At 37.9% G+C, this 21,854-nt stretch overlaps 1 protein-coding gene across 1 annotated transcript in view; it reads left to right on the top strand.

Annotated features, from left to right (window-relative positions):
* Dnah3 (dynein heavy chain 3, axonemal) overlaps positions 1-21,854 on the top strand; it is a 912,075-nt gene that overhangs the window by 408,374 nt on the left and 481,847 nt on the right. The window contains exons 23-25 of the mRNA XM_068228454.1: positions 4,239-4,353; positions 18,853-19,051; positions 19,139-19,307. Coding sequence (XP_068084555.1) covers positions 4,239-4,353; positions 18,853-19,051; positions 19,139-19,307 — 483 coding nt within the window. The remainder of the gene's footprint in view (positions 1-4,238; positions 4,354-18,852; positions 19,052-19,138; positions 19,308-21,854) is intronic.

The raw sequence follows: 21,854 nt of genomic DNA, 5'->3' as shown, positions 1-21,854 counted from the left end.
TTATTGCCGTCTTGTAGTATGCAGCCTTAAATTTATACAGGAGGAAATTCTATCATCAGGTGACGTATCATCCTAAATAACTAATTGGGAAATTTGTGATGATTCGTAGCATTTAAACTCAGCCCTGGACGATCGGATCATATTATGAAACCTTATTCCCCGTTATTTACATCACGTCACCTGTAAATTATACTAGGGCCTTATTAATTACCATGCATTATATCCCCTAATTAATGAAATATTACCATGCATTATATCCCCTAATTAAAGAAATGAGTGGCTCCAGCCACGAAGAAAATCTCACAGGAAAATCTTATCAACTATAATCCCTGAAACCTGCGTTATACTCAAATGATATTCAAAGTATTTACATGCAAATGATTTTACTTCCCTACACGTGACTAGCTATCAAGATAAATGAAAGAGTACTCATCACTTCTGCGATTCGCTACCCTCAGGGAGTACATCCATCAGCTTAGGCGGTCATCGGGGCGTTGATATCTGCAGGGTTGTCCAGGGTCCTCATCTGCCAGTTCGTCCGCATGCCGATTGGATCCTCAGATGTCGTCGGAAGGTCCAGAGTATACCTGATATGTTGAAGTGACTATACAGCGGACCGCTCACCAGCCCTGAAGTTCTCGGAGGTCAAATATGCAATGAGGAAGGATTAATATGTTATAAATGCACTAAGTGTGTCATGCATTTTAAATCTGTCACGGTTAAAGGTACTCATATATTCAAGTATCCTAGCCCTAGATTGTTAATCTGTCCTGCAGCTCGACACTGCAACATTGTGGAAATTCCTCATTGAACAGTGATATGTAATAGTCAATGACAACATATAGTGAGTGACAGTGCGTTGCAAGCCAGATATTGATCATGCTTCTAATGCAGTCTGCATCGGGATGTGAATTTTTTTAAAATTCGGATTATGTATCAGATAACTTATTTTATGATTCAAGTTGAATGTACTTGATATATACTGAGTATACAGAGTTTTTAATGTGTAAGACCTTGTTTTAAATGTTTATTATGTTTGTGCACACCATCATGTAGACAATGTCTTATTTATGGCTATTTTAATTTAGACAATTGTAACAACTGAAGATGGCTCTTAGAAGCTGAAACATGTACTGTGTTTTTGTGAATATATTTATCATTAAGTGTGATTATAAGACTGTGTTAAATTTTTTGGATCTCCCCAACCGTTGTAATTTTAAACATTCTGTATGATACCATATATCTGTCCCTTTGAGATTTAGTCAAACATGATGATGAATATCTAGAACCCTGCACGGATATACAAAATATTATCTGCATTCGCACTTCCTTCATCCTCATCTGAAAATGGTTATCTCTGGATATTGTAAATATTTAACTACAGTATATTACATTCAAGGTATTGAAATGAATATATCTATTAACATAATACAATAGGTCTTGATACCTGGCACCAGGCCCCCTACAGTCACAGGTTTACAAGGGATTTTCTCATGCAACACCTACCAACGTATTGACCTTTATTCCTTCCTTCCTGCAACGCCCTCAAACCATACAAGAAAATGACAAGCGTCATTGGGACGTGCGCATACAAGAAAAACAGTAAACAACATCATCAAAGGCAAAAATGGAAGAGTGCAAGACTTAACCCAAAAGAAAAAAGATTAGAGGATGGGATCATTAGGAATTGCGACAGACATCGCCCAAATAACACCAACATAAATTTTAGATTAAATTTATACTTAAAAGAAATTTCATTTTTACATATAATTTAGAAATTTAAAAAAATCATTAGACCCCAATTAATATAATGAACTAGATCAAATTAAATTATATTATTTTTGGCATCCCTGAAAATAAGTCAGATAAATAATCCAAATATAAATAAAATTAATATTATTTAAAATAAGTTTCTTCTTTTGTAAAATAAATTTCTGGTGCACCAGACAGCAAACTAAATAAATTACTATTAAGTGTTCGTGAACAAACATAAAATTTTAATAAAATTTATAACAAATTATTTAATAGAGGGCTTCCGACACATCCTAGTGGAAGGATCATTCCCCACAAACTCACATAACGTAAACCAAACAATGCATGAAAATAAAGGGACTTTACACTACAACCGACCAATATGAAAACACATATCGTACAGTAGTTAAAATAAAATCAACACTAATACATTATAAATAAAATCACTCCACATAGTAGATGTGGTAATCAGTAACAACACGACCTGAAATGCACAATTTAATGAGGCGGAACCCACATTACAAGATAGAAAAACACACGATCTTGCCTCAATACCGCAAAACAAAACATCATAATAATTACAGCGGCCCACAACAGCGGATGCTAATGCCCACAAGACAATAATGACCAATGACAGTTGCGTAACTGCCACACGGCGATAAGATAAGATAAGCAACAATACAGAGAAGAGTAGATAAGCCCCAAGCAACAATCACTCCACACTAGGGGTGCCCAAAACCCTTAATTAAATCTTCCAACTTTTACATAGTTAATGAATTTCATCGTTGTAATTAAATGTAGGAATTCTAATATTTTGGGCAATAATAAAATAAAACCACCCGCAGAAATGCAAGAAATATACAATCCTATTCCCTAGTCATACATATGAATCAAATAAGAATCAATGAAAAATCCAACTAATAATAATAATAAAAATAATGATAATAATAATGATGCCCTGTAAGAGAAATGGGTGGTGTTCAGTGCAATCGTAGTAGTTAGGTCGTAACACGAGTAATGGAAGGCCGAATCACCCGAACCGAATCACAAAACAATAGTATGGGAACAAAATATCAGAGAGAACAGACGATAGTGTACACCACAATAAACACGGCAATATGAAGATGCAATTAATCAAAAGAAATAGCACACGAATCAAATAATACAAGAAAACACACGTAGATACACCAGAAACAAGAATTAACAAAGGGAATCACAAATTTAGAAAAGGCAGAACGAATTTTGACTGTTACCTAGAGCAAACACTGCACTTCGCCGTTACGCAGCACACACTTCAATTATGAACACCATAATCAAGCCGTAGCTTACTTCACTTACAATAAATACACTTATAGGATACAGAAAACTACACCAAAACGATATATACACAGTAATAAGACCTAAAGGCGAACTTTTGTGGTGATCAGTAATGTCCAGGTAACATTCTCGTGCTATAACCAACTACCACGGCACTTCACAATTAAGAATTTTTAAGAATGACTTACATACTAAAAACGAATATTATTAAATACTGTACAACACATCTAAACTTCCTCGTTAGGCGAGGTGTACTCTCCTTGATCACCCGATACCTACAGTTTCCATTACAATCATTTTGGTTACAGAGTAGCCGTTAAACATGGCTTAGCTTCCAGTCACGAGCGCCTCTTTCACACATTGTCACTAGGCGCGACACAGTCTCAACCCCGCTACACGCTCTGGCGGAGACCGCTGAACCACCAAGATAAGTTGCTAGCCACTCTCACAGATGGCGTAGGAGTCCATGTATCGTTCCACTATGTATTAATAGCTCGTAGAAGCATTACCAAGCAATAAACAATGTTCCGAAAAGTCACAATTGCCACGTTTAGACAGAAAATATGACCAATATTCCAACAGTTCGTAGCGCTCATGCATTGAAATAACCAAGTCTACCAGACTCAAGGTTTTAGTCTTTCCATAGAGTAAAATAACAGTTCCATATGAACGGGAAAATCACAGCTCAGTACAGTACTTAGCCCGTGAACATAATGTCCGTAGAGGAATTAGTTAATTTACCAAAATACCAGGTCCGATGAGATACACCATATAAATATATGTCGTGTAGACAGTAGATAGTTCACATATATATACATCACAGGTAGCGTATTTGTTAATAACGCTACATTCCATTAATTGAGGACAGGAGCCAGTTAGGCTTAGGTCAGATTGACTGTTTTATGGTCTCAAATCTCTTTAAATATCACAATTCTCCCATATCAATATCAAGGGTCGCCTAACCACAAGCAAAAATCTTAGTATACCTGAGTGAAAATTAATCAATTTCTAAATTATCAGCAAAGTTATCTGCACTGTCATACAGTTTGCTTCTGCCAAGACACTAACTTCGCAGATATCTGCATCTGTGCAGGGCTCTTTACATATCCTAACTGTGTACTGTGTGAGTATATTGATATAATGCCTAATACATTGATATTTACTTGCAGAGTTACTTGGAGAAGAGCAATCATCAAATAGATGAGCTGGTGAAGTTAGTTCAAGGGAAATTATTATCTGGAGCTCGCATCACCATCTGTGCCCTCATTGTCATTGATGTTCATGGTAGGTATGGTACTTAACTTTTTTTAAAATTTATAATGGAATGTTTCATATTATCATGCTGAATAAACTTCTTACTGAGTAACTTCATTGTGGTCCAGATTTACTCAAGTCCACTCTTTCCTATGCCCTTTATAAACTTTTCTGGGTTATCTTATCAAATCTTGTCTCAAATGTTACAGAGTTTTGTATTACATGTTATGTATTGTGCTCAGTAATTGTGTCTTATGTAGTCCTACAAAATGTAAACTCAACTTATTATTCTTCCTGTGTCTGGCTCCTTTACTCAACGGTCAGTGTTGTGGTCTTCAGTTCAGAAGACTACAAATTCAGGGATTTTAACTATGTGTGTTAAATTCTTCTGAATCAGGATTGTGTTCTTCTCCATCTACACACAACATACCACACTACCAACCACCAGAGAAACATGCAATTGTGAATACAGTTGAACCTGACTTATACGTATATCAAGGGGAAGAGAAAAAACTACTTATAACTCAGAATTACTTAGAAATAAGACTTACACAATACGCCATATATTTTCTGAAAAACCAATGAAATAGACCTACATGTGTAAATCCTTGCAAATAATAAATTCATTAAGACAGAAAATATTATTTTGAACTTGGCCCAGCCTTAAAGAAATCAGATAGTTTGCCTTGTTTCACTTTTCTTGCATAAGAGTATAAACCTCCTTTAGCTTAGTAATGAAACCAAAGCATTTTCACTACAGCTTTTCACACTATGTAACGCCTGCACACTTCGATTGCACTTAACCCTTCACTCAGTTCAGGTATCAAGATTCAAATCGTTATCTCCATCTCCAATGTCACTATCGCTTGTAGCTGGTCCATCACCGCCGCGTTGTTGGCATACATCAGCAATAATCTCTTCATCCGGTAGTTCTACACATACAGCCAGATTGTCATCGAAATGCACAAAAGCATCAAATTCTACAGCCTCCGGTAGCGCTAGCTCATTGCCAGACAAAACTTCGTCCCCATTATCATCATTAGAGGCAGCCTCTTCTAGTAAGACACCAGCTTTGCAGAAACAGTTGCTGATTGTGGAGGGTGACACCTGCCTCCAGGCAGCCGAAATAAAGTCCATGGCTTGTAGAAAATGAATGGAGAGAGGTTAATTTCCTGCATCGCTCAGTGTTATTTTTCTGTAATGCACTTTGAAATTTGCAATGATGCTCAAATCAAGCGGTTGTAGAACACTGGTACAGTTAGGAGGGAAAAATTCCATTCGGACATTCTCCAGAACGATTTGAGGTAGATGTGCTGCATGACGATCCATAAGAAGGATCTTCTTCTGTTTCTTTTTCATTTTAATGTCCAGTATTTTCAACTTCTATTCCATTAGATTCATATTCCTTAGTATTTTTTTCGCACCCTGAAAACACCTCGGATTCTTCGATTTTCCTACGACAAATGGAGGAAGTTTGTCAGATCCATCTGCATTGGTGGCGAGAAGTACTGTTACACGAATTTTACTTTTCTTCCCTCCGTGGTATGAGTCACCTTTTTCAGCTAATGTTTTATTAGGAAGGAGATTGTAGAATAGGCTGGTCTCATCACAGTTGTATATGTTTGGAGGCTGATCATCGCTTACGATACCCGGCAGAACCTCTTCTCTCCAGTGTTGCACCGTGACGTCATCCGTAGATTTTGAGTCACCGCAAATTGTTCTCCCTGTGATTCCATGACGATCTTTAAATCCTTGCAACCATCCTGTTGAAGCCTTGAAGCAGCAGTGATACTCATCATTTTAGCTAAATTTATCGCCTTTGTCTTCAGCATGTCTCTACTAATTGGTAGAGCTGCATCCCGCTTTGCTGGAACTGTGTGAAAAGTGCTTTCTCCAAATCTATGTACCTTCCTTCTTGCTGATGGCTGTGCTTTGCTGATTTTGAACCCAGTTTTAAGAACTCATCCAAAATAGCATTTCTTTTACTGATGACTGTACATAGCGTGGTATAAGCAATCCCTACGTCTGAAGCGATTTCAGTTTTTGTTTGTGTGGATTAGCGTCCACTTCTCGTATAACCTTTCCTTTTTCTGTTCTCCATGGCTAATCAAAAGCAAGTGAATGACAAAACTACTGTTCAACAGTAAACACCAGATACCGGCATTGTGGACATTTTACTTCACCGTTGTTCCCACGAAAGAAATTCTCATATTCCAACAAATTTACTGTATTTTCTTTTGTTTCTGTACCAAAACAGCTCACTTTGCTTATAATGTATCTTAATCTTTGGCGGCGTGTCAAAAACAACGAAGGTAGAGGAGGAGCGAAGGGGACTCGCCTTTGTTAAGCCGCCAGTAAGTGTCAACAATGTCACTCGGCGAAACTCTGTATTCTGTTTCTGCACTGAAACCCAGCCACTCTACTTCCGCCTACGCTGACAAAGAGGAAACTTCGTAGATACAGTAGTTTCTTTTTAAAAAGCACATTCTCAGTACAATTACGCAAAACTCAGTTATATTTCACTGGCACTTTATACATACAAGAGCGAATTACATATAACCGGATTACGTATAAATAAGGTTTAATTAACACGCTTTTAAATTATAATTATTTTGCTGGGATCTAAAGGAAATTACGTACAAATACGAATTACGTAGAAAAGAGTTACGTATAAAGCAGGTTCAACTGTACATCCTTTCAAGTGGGGTTGACATCAGGAAGGGCATCTGGCTATAAAACTGGGCCAAATGTACATGGAGTGCCAAACACAAGAAACTAGGAACAAAAAAAGAGGAAGAAAGGAAAGAAAATATTATATTATATTTCTCAGTTTTGCGCTGTTTATTGTAGCAGCATGTTGCATGTACACATAATAATAATAATAATAATAATAATAATAATAATAATAATAATAATAATAATAATAATAATAGAAAAATGTGAAATTAAAACCAAATTTACACCATGTTCGAGATGCAAAAACTTTAAACTTACAGGTCTAACAAACTATAACTACGGAAGGATGTGGAAAGATGGAAGGAACCCTAACAAGGCCATGGGAACGTATATTGTTGTGGGAAAGAGAGACACACAGCAAATACCCTTGAAACAGTAGACTATATTAACAAAAAGGAAGAGAATACAAAATCAAACGAACAAATAAAATTAAAATGAAATCTAGGAGATAAAATAAGGGACACTGAAGTTAAATAACACATAGAGTTAAAAAAAAAAAAAAACAGTGGCATAATTCAGCTCCTCGAATGGTAGGAGATAAAACTTTACATAGAAGTTGAAACAGATGTACGTGAGGCAATCTTGAATGAAAACAAATCTTTAGACGTAATTGGTAACATCGTTAATCAAGAAAAGGAAGTTAAATTTACATTTAGTTACAAATACAGAGCAAGTAAAGAGAATTGCCTCCAAAACAAGGATGCTTTGACTGTCCAGTGAGGCCCAGCCATTCAAAAACCCAAAATTGGTGAATGTAGAAGTCTAAGGAGAACTCCGATATGCAAAATTAAAAGTTACATTATCACAGAAGTTACTTAAAACAAACAAAGGTTGAAACAGAAGATAGAATTTAAATTAAATCAACCATCAGTAAATAGCACTTACCGTGAGAGGCCGGTAACCCCAGAAGGCTGGAGTCCCGAGACGGGATGGACTGCAGAATGCGTCCGGCCGCTAAGGCGATCAGTATTCAAAGACATGGACAGTTGCCTCACTCTCACAAGGAGCTGTAAACCAGAAATCGAGCGATCACACGTAAACCAATTATTATTAAAAGAATTGCGCACAATGTGCATCAGTGTTTAGCATAAGTACACAATGATTTGTTTCTCTTTTTGCAAAACTGCAAGTGATATCTGTGACAACTTTCACCACACAGTTCGCATACACATGAGTCACAAGGATCATGGAATCTCTTATTAGTGCAGACTACATGATGGAAACCTTGACAAGCATACGGGGTCACCACATGTCTTAACTCGTAGTTACGCTATGTCCACGCCTTATTCGTCATGGCATCAGTGGTATAAAACTCGCACCAAATGTCAGTTCATTTTTGTTCTCGCTTTCTTAATGCATTTTGGAGGGCAGTCGTTGATGGTAGTTGCATAGTATTTCTGATTTCTTGAATTATATAGTCTTCTTTCGTTAGGACATATACAAGTCTCGATCAAGTGAATTGTGAAACACCAAGTGTTCCCTTAAGAAATGAAGCTTTCACTTTTTCTAGAGTTTCCAGATCACATACTTTTAAATGGTCCCATATAATTTCTATTCCACATGTCAAAATTGGAATTATTTTTGCTTGAAAAAGTTTCATTTGGAATGTCTTTCATGGCTCTAATCGCTGCTGTTACTTTTTCTTTAACATGTATAGAGAAGGTGGTCTGAGTCATCTGGAGACAAATGCCCGGGTATTTGAATTGGTTCACAATTGCTAATTTGTTTCCTTCTAGGTACAGTTGGTCTTTTAATGCATTCTTTCCTCCTTTCCAAAAAGTCATTTGAACTGTCTTCTTAGTATTAATTGAGAATTTGTTTGCAATTGCCCATTCCGAGAGTCTATTGAGTGTATCTTGGACGTTTTGTAGCACTGGCCCTCCTATGACAATGTCATCGGCATACATGTAAATCATGACGTCCTTATCCATCCCATGGGTGATTCTTGTTACATCAGATGTTACTATATTGAATAAGACGGGACTCATGGGGTCCCTCTGAAGTACACCATTCATTTGCTTTATGGTACTGGATGTAGCAACGCCATCATCTATTATCACTCTTGTGTCAGATAGAATGTTTCTGATTATTATGTTGAGGTAGTTTTCTCGTCCTATCAGCTGCTCTAATTTCGTGATGAGTATTCCTCTGTCCAGAAAGTTGAAAGCCTAGTTGAAATCTATAAAAACTGCAAAGAACTTTGCTTTTCCTTCCTTAATGTATCATCGATGTCATTAAATACTTTATTGCATGAAGAGTTGATCTACCCCTTCTAAAACCAAATTGACAGTCTGGGATAGAATTGTCAACCAGCTCTGTTAGCCTATTGCAAAGAATTTTAGTGAAGACTTTAAAGCCATTGTTCTCTAGGGCGATACCTCGGTAGGAATTTGGATCTTCTGTGTTTCCTTTCCCTTTGATTTTGGAGTACCTCCAGCACTGTGGTATATCCCCTTTTTCTAAACATTTGTTGAACAGTTTTGTCCATAACTTGTTCATCTGTTCAAGTGAGCCTTTTAAGTGCTCATTTACTATATTGTTGGGGCCAGGGGCTTTCTTTTTCTTAGACTCTGTTATTATCTCTGCAACTTCTTGCTCAGTGATAGGTTGGTAATTCGAGACATATGTTGCATCTATTTTCATATTTGCATTGAAGTTTCTGCAGTTAACACATTCATGCCCGTATCCGATTTATTGCCTGTGGTGCGTGAGCATGCTGTGAACCGTATCCGAGTTAGCCCGGATGAGCACAACCTTGAATTGCAGCCGTTCCTACGCAGCTGGGATCTATTTTGGTCACAAATATGTGCGAGAGAGATGAAGGTAATACCCTTATGAATGATTCTACTCAACAGAAACCTCATGGCCACGGCGATTTTCCCTCCCAATGCACTTTTTTTGTTTTGTTTCTGAAGGTAGCCTAGTGCTGGCCCAGCTGGCTGCGTAGTTGGTTTTTGATTGCACAAGTGTGTGTATAGTCACGTTCTGAAGTGCAACCATGGCGTGTAGGGACAATGTAAGTGTTGACGAAATTGCCGACATCCTTTTCAATGAAGACTCAGGTGATGAACTGATTCCTGAACTAAGTGAAATTGAAAGTGACAGTGATGACAGTGAAGACGATTCTCCTGGACACGTGACAGAAAACACAGTACCAGTATCTAAATGTTCGCCTTTATATCGGCCCCCTGCGATTCCATTTACCGCTAAACCAGGTATAAATATTGAAACAGAAAACACTAACGAGATGTCATTTGTAAATCTATTTCTCACAGCTGAATTTCTCGAATACCTATGTGAGCAAACAAATCTGTATGCGAGTCATGTAATCAGTGCTGCGCCGCGCCCCTTCTCTAAACACTATCTTGCTCAAACGTGGAGTCCGGTGACTGTTTCAGAAATGAGACAGTTCCTGCGTTTGATGCTCACTACTGGCATCATTAGTAAACCACGTCTCAGAATGTACTGGACAGAAGATCCAATTTTCTCCACTCCTATTTTCTCAAAGACAATGTCACAAAATTGCTTCGAAAGTATCCTCTCATTTCTCCACTTTAGTGACAGCAGAGAATACGAGCACAGCACTGACAGATTGTATAAAATCAGAACTATTTTACAGAAACTTTCGGACAGATTTACAGAGCTTTATACCCCCTAACAGAAAATTGCTCTGGACGAAGGAATGCTAGCCTGGAGAGGGCACCTAAGATTCCGCGTATACAATCCCGGTAAAATAATAAAATATGGCATTTTAGTGAGGATGGTTTGCGAGTCTAACACGGGGTACATCTGTAAACTCATGATATATGATGCAAGTGGTGTGAATTTACAAAGCACAGTTTTCAGCTGCTTGAAAATTATCTTGGCCAGGGGTATACAGTCTATATGGACAATTATTACAATAGCGTTGGACTCGCAAAACAATTACGGGAACAGAACACTGCCGTATGTGGAACAATACGGTCAAATAGGGGTGTACCAAAAGATCTAAAGGAACACCAGGCAATTCTCAAACGGGGGGAAATGACTTTCAGGAGGGACGAGGATGTATTGCTTGTTTCTTGGAGGGACAAAAAGGTTATTACTATGGTAACTACCATCCATTCGGCAGAAATGGTCGAAACAAAGAAATCTGGAAAAATACAAATGAAACCAGAGTCTGTGACCGACTATAATCAACACATGCATGATGTTGATACTGCAGACCAGTACTTGGTGCTCTATCCTTTCATGAGGAAAACTATAAAGTGGCCAAAAAAGGTTTTATTTACTGTACTGCTCACTTTTTAACGCATTTCGGCTCTTCCAGAACTCAAATCCTCAAAAATCAAAAACATTTCTGAATTTCATGCAGACAGTAGTTAGGAACTTGCTCCAGGAAAAAAGTGAACCCAACATACAAGTACAGTCACCTCTCTCCAACATCTCAGCTCCATCTACTTCATCAGCTCCAAGTCAACGTCCCGCGATTTTGCCTCCTAAAAGGGCACCAGCCAAGGATCCACCATTTAGGTTAGATGGGAAGAGAAAAGAGCATATTATCTTCAAGTTTCCACCATCAAATAAAGTAAAGTTCCCTTCAAGAAGGTGCAAAGTGTGCTTCAAAAATAAAATTATTAGTGAAACACGCTATTTTTGTGGAAAGTGTGGTGTTCCCATTCACCCATGAAAGTGTGACATTAGCTACCACACCCTACAGAGATACTAGAGGACTTCATTAAAGTATGTGGAAAATTTTGTATCCATATCTTGTTTAGTTTAGAACTTATTGTGAAAAGAATTCGTTGTTGTTTGCTCTGCCACTAACGGCTGAAATAGCTGGGCCAGCTCTTTAAATAGCCAGCTCAGATGATGGGCGTGAATGTGTTAAGAATTGACGTGAAATGTTTCTCCCGTGTTTCTATCTCGATGTTGTTGCTGAAATGTGGTTGTCTTGGTCTTAATGCTACAAAAGGTTTTGCCTCTGCTTCTTCTGCCACTTGAGTGTGCTTCATGTCTGAATAGTTTCTTTCTTTTTTCTTTAGAATTTCTTTGTATTTGCGACAAGCATTGTTATATCTTTCAAGTTCTTCAGGATTGTTGTTATTAGATCTTATTTTGTGTAGGCAGTCTAATACATATTTCCTTTCCGCATAGCATTAAGCATCAAACCAAGGTTTTGACTTACGATGATAGTTTCCTACTGGTTCAACTGCTGTTTTTATTGTGTCTACTATAATCTGGGCTGCATTATCAAGTTGTCTGTTACTTAGTTCTTGGAGAACATACTGGTTTGCAGTGTATGCTGATTGCTTGAGTGATTCTACGTTAAGTGTTCTATTCATTCTTACTTGATTACTCTTTCGATATTGAAGTGTTTTTCTGTTAGTTGTCAGAGAAGTTAGAACTGGTAGGTGCTTCCTGATGCCCGTTAACACAGATGATTTTCGAATATGCTGATTTAGGATTTTGACCTGATTGTTTGAAAAGACAAGGTCTATTACACTTGTGCCATTATGGCAGATGTACGTTGGGATTCGATGATCATTTTGTAATAGTAGGCCTTCTTGTTCTAACAATGTTATCACTGCCTCCGTTTTGTTGTTATGTACATCAGTTTGGCAGTTTAGGTCACCTGCCAGTATTGTGGGCTCGTTTCCAACCTTATATAAGGCATTGCTTAAGGATTCTATTATCTCAAATGAAGACGAATCTGGTGGAAAGTATGCGCAGAGAATTACACCAATTTTTGTTCTGATAGCTAATAAGTTTTGGGTTTTATGTATAACTTTTGTGGGTGTTAGCCATGGTTTAACTAAGCACCACCACCACTCGGTCTGCCTATTTTCCCTGAAAAGCCATAGTATGATGACCGTATTATCCAGTAGGAATGTTTCTGTTAATACAACTGTATCCTCTTGGAATGCATTATCTGGAATCACTTTCATGACATTTCGTATATCTTCTATCTGGATTTTCGAAGGCTACCCCAATTTTGAACATTAAACCAATGAAAACATGAAATTTCACCAGATCTCCACATTCACCAATGGAAAAGGTCATTTTTCTGACCAGTAAAAATATGCTTCCTGACATGGGCAAGTTCTAGAGAGTTCATTTGCGAAACTTAGCAATTTCATCAAACATTAATCAATATCAACTTTCACATTCTTCACGGATCAAAATATCTTCATAATTAATAGTTCATGTTTTCCTAACATATAATTTCTTCAAGTTACATAAAAAACTATTTCTTTAGAGTCCATTTTCTTCATAGGCTTAAATATTAATAGTATCAATAATCCTAAATAATTTCTTCGATAGAGATATATTTATACAACATACAAAATAATTTTACAATTTAGCAGATCAAAAGGTCCAATTAAACAATAAATGAATAGTCAAACTGCAGTTTTCATCATTTTAAATCTTGGCTTTCCCACCCACATTTATTACTATTTAGTTGGACTCATGATGCCTCCTACCCACTGGCAGTGTCTTTAGTTCCCGGTTCATTTGATGTTTTTAATCCATGTTTGTAGGATGGAACTACTGTACAGTTGGTTTTACTCAGCATCATGAATAGAAATAATGTTTAATACAATAGCAAATTTAGTCTTGACCCCCAGGCTGTATGGTTGAGGAAGGCACCGTGTTGACTGTAGTCATCTCAGTATCTATAGGTCTGGCTGGGAAGCAGTTGTCTTGGCAAACCTAGGGCTGTCTAGGGGGTATGCAAACCATAGATTGTTTTATTTTATATAGTTATTGATCCTTGCCATGATATGTGTATGGCATAATATGCTTGCCAGCTCCCTCTGCGGATTATTATTAGTGTGTCTGCTTCTGAATCTCAAGATTGCAGGTTAAAACCCAGCAGAGTTAGTTGAGTCAGGTCAGAATATATTCTGCTACTGTATGCGACAGTAGACGGTACTACCTCAACTGTCTGGCTGAGGGTCTGGCGGACGATACCAAACCAGGCAAACTAATGGAAAACCAATAGCTGCGAGCAGAGGAGTTTTCCCTTAGAAGGTTGGATAGGATGAGATCCTTGTGTGGAAAATAACACATAAATTCATCAGCTGCTGCCTTGCAGTGAGGCAAGGGACTGCCGAAGGCTAAAGGAGACCACCCTGAAAGAAAATCCTCTAGTACGGTAGGCCTAGCAAGTCAATACAGGAGTACAATGCAGTTGCTTTCAAAACAAAAATGACCCTCGGAAAGAAACATATTCTGAATGTCGACAATACTTCAAGTACTCTTGTAACTAATGACGACGTCATGTCCGATGTTCATTCAAGATGCACTAGAAGAACCGATTATAGAAACAAGCTTTGGATTGGAACCTTAAACGTTATGACTCTAACAGGAAAATGAAACTGAATCACAGATTTAATGAGCTGTAGACATATTCACATCCTAGGGCTAAGTGAAACCAAATGGAAAGGTTGCAACACAAGAATGTTAGAGGTCAGATATAAATTATACTGGAGTGGTAATCCTGCAGTGGCAAGGAATGGAGTTGGTTTTATACTCCATAAAGACATTGATAGTGTAACAGATGTCTCATTCATCAATGAGAGATTAATTAAAGCTAAAATGTGCCTAAATGGAGAAACTCAAACTGTAATCCAAGTTTATGCTCCCCAGCAGGGTTGTAGCGATGACCAAAAAGCAAGCTTCCTAGAAAAAGTAGAAGACATCATTGATGAAGAGAATATTTGGTGATTTTAATGCCCAGATAGGTCAGGTTATGAATGAATTATTGGTCTATATGGAATTGGTGACAGAAATGAGGAGGGTGAACTTCTGCTTGAACTATGTACACAAAACCAACTTCTGGTGAAGAACTCGTGGTTTCAGAAACGGGATAGCCACAAGATAACAAGACTGCCGAAGCCTGTCGCACTCCTCTGGGGCAATGATTAATGAATGACAGATGAAATGAAATGATATTAGAGAGTGTTGCTGGAATGAAATATGACAGGGGAAAACCGGAGTACCCAGAGAAAAACCTGTCCCACCTCCGCTTTGTCCAGTACAAATCTCACATGTAGAGACCAGAATTTGAACCATGGAACCCAGCGGTGAGATGCTGGCGTGCTGCCACCTGAGCCACAGAGGCTGCTTATTATTTTTTTTTAAATTATTATTATTTTTTTGCTATTTGCTTTACGTCACACCGAAACAGATAGGTCTTATGGCAACAATGGGACGGGAAAGGCCGAGGGATAGGAAGGAAGCGGCCGTGGCCTTAATTAAGGTTCAGTCCCAGCATTTGCCTGGTGTGGAAATGGGAAACCACGGAAAACCATCTTCAGGGCTGCCAACAGTGAGATTCAAACCCACTATCTCCTGGATGCAAGCTCACAGTTGTGCGCTCCTAACTGCACGCCCAACTCGCCCGATATATTATTATTATTATTATTATTATTATTATTATTATTATTATTATTATTATTATTATTATTATTATTATTAATGTAACAACTGGGTCTCTTCGAATGTTACATTCTTTACCCGATACCTCCATTTCAACTTGTCGTTGAGCAGCCTAGTCAGACGAAATGGGGTCGCTCAGCAGATACCTCAGGGTTTTCTAATGGCAAGTAAGACATGTAATCTTACTACAGGATACGCTTAACGTGAGTACAAGAGATTAGCAACTCACGGGTGACGCCTATAGAAACTCACGACGTAATAGTAGTAACCGTCGACAAATTTTATCTGAATATTTGACTATGTGAGAACTGGTCATGATTAAATGGAATACTTAATTACTCAATACTTCTCTTAGCTAGCAACTAACTTATGAACTAGGCTGTAATGGAAGAATTCATGACACATACAATTGTAAAAAATAAATAAGATATTTATTGATAAAATATTGGATTATTAAATTGGCATTTTATGCGAGGCATTACTTGGAATTGCGTAAAAACAAGTATGGATTATGAGCCAGCGCTGGCTCGTAGAAAGGGAAACAATATCCAGTATTAAACTATGAAGATCAGTTCCTTCGTGAAGTAAAAATTGAGTATGTACATATTTACAATAGATCACTGGACATCTCAGGTCCATACTGCAGTTGAGACATAGGTGTAATACCAACACAATCAACTTGTTACGATAGCTCATTTGCTTTAAGACTAATTAAACAAGTCTCACTTAGACACAATGTTAAGCCAAAGTGTATCTCAAGTCCACTAATAAGTTCAACTTTAAATTGAACCAAAATATCATTTTTAAATCGGAGGACTGAACTGCATTTCACGGATATATTTACTCGCCGATCCAATTAGAATTGAGCGTTGAGAACATCACATGGTAAATTGTAGCTAATACTCAGTCAATGACGAGTCACTAATAAGTAAATTCATATAAGCAAACTGAAATAAGTAAATCTAGATGCGTAAATTTAACTGGATGAATCCATATGAGTGAACTTAAATGCATAATTCCATGTGAATAAATCTGAATAAATCTGAGTAAATCTGAGTAAATCTGAGTAAATCCGAACTCATGTTTTATTGCTACGTTCTCGTTGTGCATGGATAACTTCTTACGAACTAAGGCATTCGTTCCTAGTGCCTGTTAAATATGGCTCCTATTCTAGCCTATCCCTAGCTGTAGTTCGTTGAGAAAATGTAAGTTCAAACAGAGAATGTTAATCTATTTAGCTATCTAACTAATTTCAACATAATCTTTGGCTGTCATACACATGTCCTTTTAGGTTCAATGTCCCTTTCCTTCGTTATATTCCATAACATTCTACTTCAATGCGAGCTACTTTATTCATACACAGTTACTATGCAAGCGCTATGTCGCGGTATTCAGAAACATACTCTCATATATATCGGTGTCGTGAATGCATTTGGTCAAATACAGCTATCAAATGTATCGTTGTATTCCGATATTCATTACAACACATCTAAAGTTGACATACGATTCCGTCACAAGCATACCTCTACAATAGTAAATTCTGTTCATACCTTGGCTTAGGTCGCTCCAGCGGTGTGGGCAATCTTACGTATACGAATCTAAAAAAATGTAGTGTGGGATATCTTAAACTGCAGGCACTCGATGGCCCCTGAGTAGTGCGAATAAAACTTCTCATATCACTATATAACTCATACCTTTCCTCCAGTTAGCACAATCGTAACCTTATTTCAACATCCATATAATATTTTAACATCGTAGCCTCAATAATAACTCGTCGCGTTCCCAAACACACGACCATGTCAAAGTACCACACTGTTTCTTAAAACAACATTTAAAAGTTGCTATATCTCATAACCTATGATTGAGTTCAATGCCCTTATTGTGAAGCAAAACAATGCGTGATTCCATCTGTTTATTTTTACACCGCGCGCAACCAATCGTGACGTCAACTTGTAACATTACCTCTATGAAATCTCTGTAATCTGCCAGTATGTCATTATAATCAGCTGTTTCCAAACTTCTCTTTCAAACCTCATGCTACATACGAGTATTTTGACCGATATACGTTGACGTATATATCCATTACATCAGAAACTACTGCTATATTGCTAAATCATGTAACTACGGACTTAAATATCTCACACTTCGTTGGTAACATTCACGTGCATTTCTTATGTATCGGTCTATAATTGGCCCATCGGCACATACCTAAGGTACATGTGTAGGCAAACCAAAAATTATGCGATTAAATATTGTAAATGACTTAGCTCGCTCATGGTTGTCCCTGGTCCAGCTGTTCTGTTCCCAAATGGATGTAGTTGGGTCTGCTGTTAGCTCATGGGTTGGACATCTGGAACATCATCCGCTTCTTCATCACAGAAGTGCTGTCTGGATTCCCGTCACCTTCCTCATCATGGCTCGGTCGGATGGTTTCCCGTTGCCTTCCTCATCATGGCTCGGTCGGATAATTTCCCGTCGTCTTCCTCATCATGGCTCGGTCGTATAGCAAGATGTACTGGTCCCCAGCTTGGTCCATCATGTGTACTTAGCACATCATCCTCATGGTCCTCTTGTCAGCACCTAAATTAATGATTATAGTGCAGTGTACAGCCATTATACAATTCTTTTTTTGATGTCTGTAATCCTTAATTTTATTATTTCTTTCGTGGCTCTCCGACGTATCCTCGATTTCGTTGGTAATGATTTCAGTGCATCTATTCTCTGTCTGCCCTTCTTGTAGATCTTGAGGAAAACTTATTTTTATTCTGATTCAATCATTGGAGATGTTTCTCTTCTTGTGTGTGATCCTTTTTTTGTTGGCTTGGTCTCCCTTTGCAGACTATAGATCACTGCGCTGAGTATCCACCCACGCGTATCTCGTAGCTCTTGTAGGTGATTCCTTCTTAATATCTCGAGTCAACTATGGTATTTTTCGGTGATTTGACTTGTTTCTTCTCGTCTCCGATGCTTTTTCCTTTAATATATCTTTAGATCCTTTGTTATTCCTAAAAGAATTATACCGCGGTCGGTAATTCCGTCCTCACTCTCCGTTGAGAAAATTTAAGATGGAGTTTTCTTAACAATAAAGTTTTCTACTTTTTTTTGTAAAACAATACAGTAGACAATCCACTGTCCGTTTCACCCTGAATACTTGAACGTTCCATGACGTGTATGGCCTTCTGTGTCATCGCAACTGGTGTCTATTCTTTGCTTCCTATAGATTACATGGCCCATACCTTCAGTTGGCGCCATTTTGAAAGCTGTCGCGGACGTGTGAACGGGCACATTATTATTATTATTATTATTATTATTATTATTATTATTATTATTATTATTATTATTATTATTATTATTATTATTTGTTTGCAGCTCGTGATACTGTAAGCACCCTATATCACCTGGGGATATCCACTACCAAAGACTTCAATTGGATCAGTCAACTACGCTACTACTGGAGAGAAGGAGATGTTATAGTTTCTATGATCACCACAGAGGTTCATTATGGGTTTGAATACTTGGGCAACACTCCACGCCTTGTTATCACTCCTCTTACTGATCGCTGCTACCGGTAAGAATGTGCTTACTAGATATTTTTATGTTAGGTTTCATATATACTTGTACCACCACAAAATTACATTTATTCTGAATTACTTAGGACTCTGATGGGAGCCTTACGTTTAAATCTTGGAGGAGCACCAGAAGGGCCAGCAGGGACTGGTAAGACAGAGACTACTAAAGATCTGGCCAAGGCAGTTGCCAAGCAGTGTGTTGTGTTCAACTGTTCTGATGGTTTAGACTACAAAGCAATGGGAAAATTTTTCAAGGTAATTTATAGGTTAAGTACTTACTTTTACAAGGGTTGTTTCATAAGTCATGGCAACTGTAGTTTATCTTCCAATAAAGCAGCAGCAATGTAAAACCATGTGACATGTTTGAAGGCCTCTGAAATGTACTTCTCAATGTTAGCACCAAATTTGTTCCAGGTGCAGGAGGTTGTAACAAACATTATATAATAAGATTTAAAAAATTAAAACCCCTTAAAAATAAAGGAAATCAAAACCAAGGTTATATGAAACTGCTACCAAATCTACATTAAAAGAAGCTAATGAGGAAGCTAGGTCTAGGATTAAACCTTGTACTTTACTGGAGATAAAAGTTTAAACAAGAAAGTCAGCTTACACCAATTTATTAAATAAGTAAACAGGGGTCAAAAGAAGGGCATGTAGTAATAATTTTCATACCTTTTCACTTAAGAATTAGTATAAACATTAACAGTTTAAGTACTACCTTTGCCCAGATGTCGAACACGAATCCACTGCATTACTCTTGTGATATATAACACCAAGAAAATCAGAAGGGTTAAATTTAGGTTACATGATAGCTATAATAGTTATAATAGAATTGATACACTTTTCAAAGGGGTTCTCCAAAACAGAAAAGCAAGTCGTCAAGTCATGTTGTGTTTAATAGGTTTTTAATATTTTAATGAATTTTATTTCTTCTGTATTAAAATGAAAGTATGAGAAAGAGTTGGTTACTTTCAAATGTTTGTCTCAGTCCCATCTTTCGCTTTGACAGTATCAAAATGACTGAGGTATGAACTATGCTTCCTTATGCAGCCAGTACCTTTGATAAATGGTATGAATGTTTTGCTCATAGGGTCAGTTGGCGTGTAGATTTCAGTGGCCTAGGCAGACATATATAATATCACCTTCTGGCTTGGTAAGGAAAGCAATGGTAAATCACAATTTCCCTAGTACACCTCTTCAGTGACACCATATTTATTTATTTATTTATTTATTTATTTATTTATTTATTTATTTATTTATTTATTTATTTGTTTGTTTGTTTGTTTGTTTGTTTGTTTGTTTGTTTCAAGTATACAAAAGAAAAAGGAAATTTACACTATATACAAGGACAAGAATGTTGGTAGCATTTACATTTACAAATCAATGTCCAGTTGCTGTAGCCATTCTAAGAAAAGGGGTGTAGCACTGATGACATCTTGGGCTGGTCCACCATACTTCCTCAGAGGGCACTCCTCCATAATGTGCTGCACTGACTGGAAAGGGGCTCCGCAATCACAGGCAAGGGATTCTCAAAGTGCCCACTTATGTAGCATGGCATTATATCTAGCGTGGCCTGTTCTTAAACGGTTGAGTTTAGACCATTGGTGTCTCTTCAGGTGAAATCCTGGGACTCCAGTTGTGGGGTCTTGGATGCCTTGGTGTTTCACACATGCAGAGCTCCAGCTTTGACGCCATTTTTCCTGGATATTGAAACCAGTTATGTCATGCCATATTAGGTTCCTTGATTTAAGACGAGAAGGAGCTTTTTCAGTAAGGACCTCATGGATTGGGAGATTCTGTTGGTGATCAGGATGGTGTAACTTTTTCCTCTCACGTATAGTTGCTTTCTGTCGTCTCAGTTCCGGAGGTGGTATGTTACTGATAGTATGTAGCCATGGGACTGGGGTGGATTTTAGTGTGCCTGTTATGGTTCTCATACATTCGTTCAAATGGACGTCGATCTTCCTAGTATGAGCGCTACGTTGCCACACCGGGGTACAATATTCAGCCACTGGATAAACCATGGTGAGGGCAGTAGTGCGTAGTGTGGACGCATCAGCTCTCTTTGTCGTACCAGCTAGTTTCTTCATGATGTTGTTTCTTGACTTAAGTTTCTGACTTGTATTTTCCAAGTGTTTTTTTTATGTTGCGACGTGTAGATAACATCCTCATGGTGTACCCTCGGCAATGGACTGCTTATACAGGACGGCTGATAGCCTATACAAATAGGCGACCGAACTAGATCCTGGATCTCCCACGGTCAATCAAAGTTACATCAGAAGATGAAACCAAAAATAGCTATTTATGATAGGTGATGAGAAGCAGTTAGGGATCCAACTAGTCTTTGGACTACCGGGCGAGTTGGCCGTGCGTGTAGAGGCGCGCGGCTGTGAGCTTGCATCTGGGAGATAGTAGCTTCGAATCCCACTATCGGCAGCCCTGAAAATGGTTTTCCGTGGTTTCCCATTTTCACACCAAATGCTGGGGCTGTACCTTAATTAAGGCCACGGCCGCTTCCTTCCAACTCCTAGGCCTTTCCTATCCCATCGTCGCCATAAGACCTGTTACAAGTGAACTATGTAATGCGAGTGGAATGTATTTTTTTGAAGACTTTGTTTGTAAAATATGATATGATGTTTTATTTTTATTGACCTAACCTGTACTGTATAATGTTGTAACATAGGCATTTGTAAATAGTAGAATTCTGTCTATAGTTCCTGGAAAGATCCAGAAAATTACATAACTTTTGTACAGGGTGTGTTACTTTGTTGGAATGTGTTCTAGAAAATGTGTTCTGTCTAT

This window comes from Anabrus simplex, chromosome 6, assembly GCF_040414725.1.
Source record: "Anabrus simplex isolate iqAnaSimp1 chromosome 6, ASM4041472v1, whole genome shotgun sequence".
Classification (NCBI taxonomy): Eukaryota; Metazoa; Arthropoda; class Insecta; order Orthoptera; family Tettigoniidae; genus Anabrus; species Anabrus simplex.
This window is presented reverse-complemented; position numbering and strand designations above follow the sequence as displayed.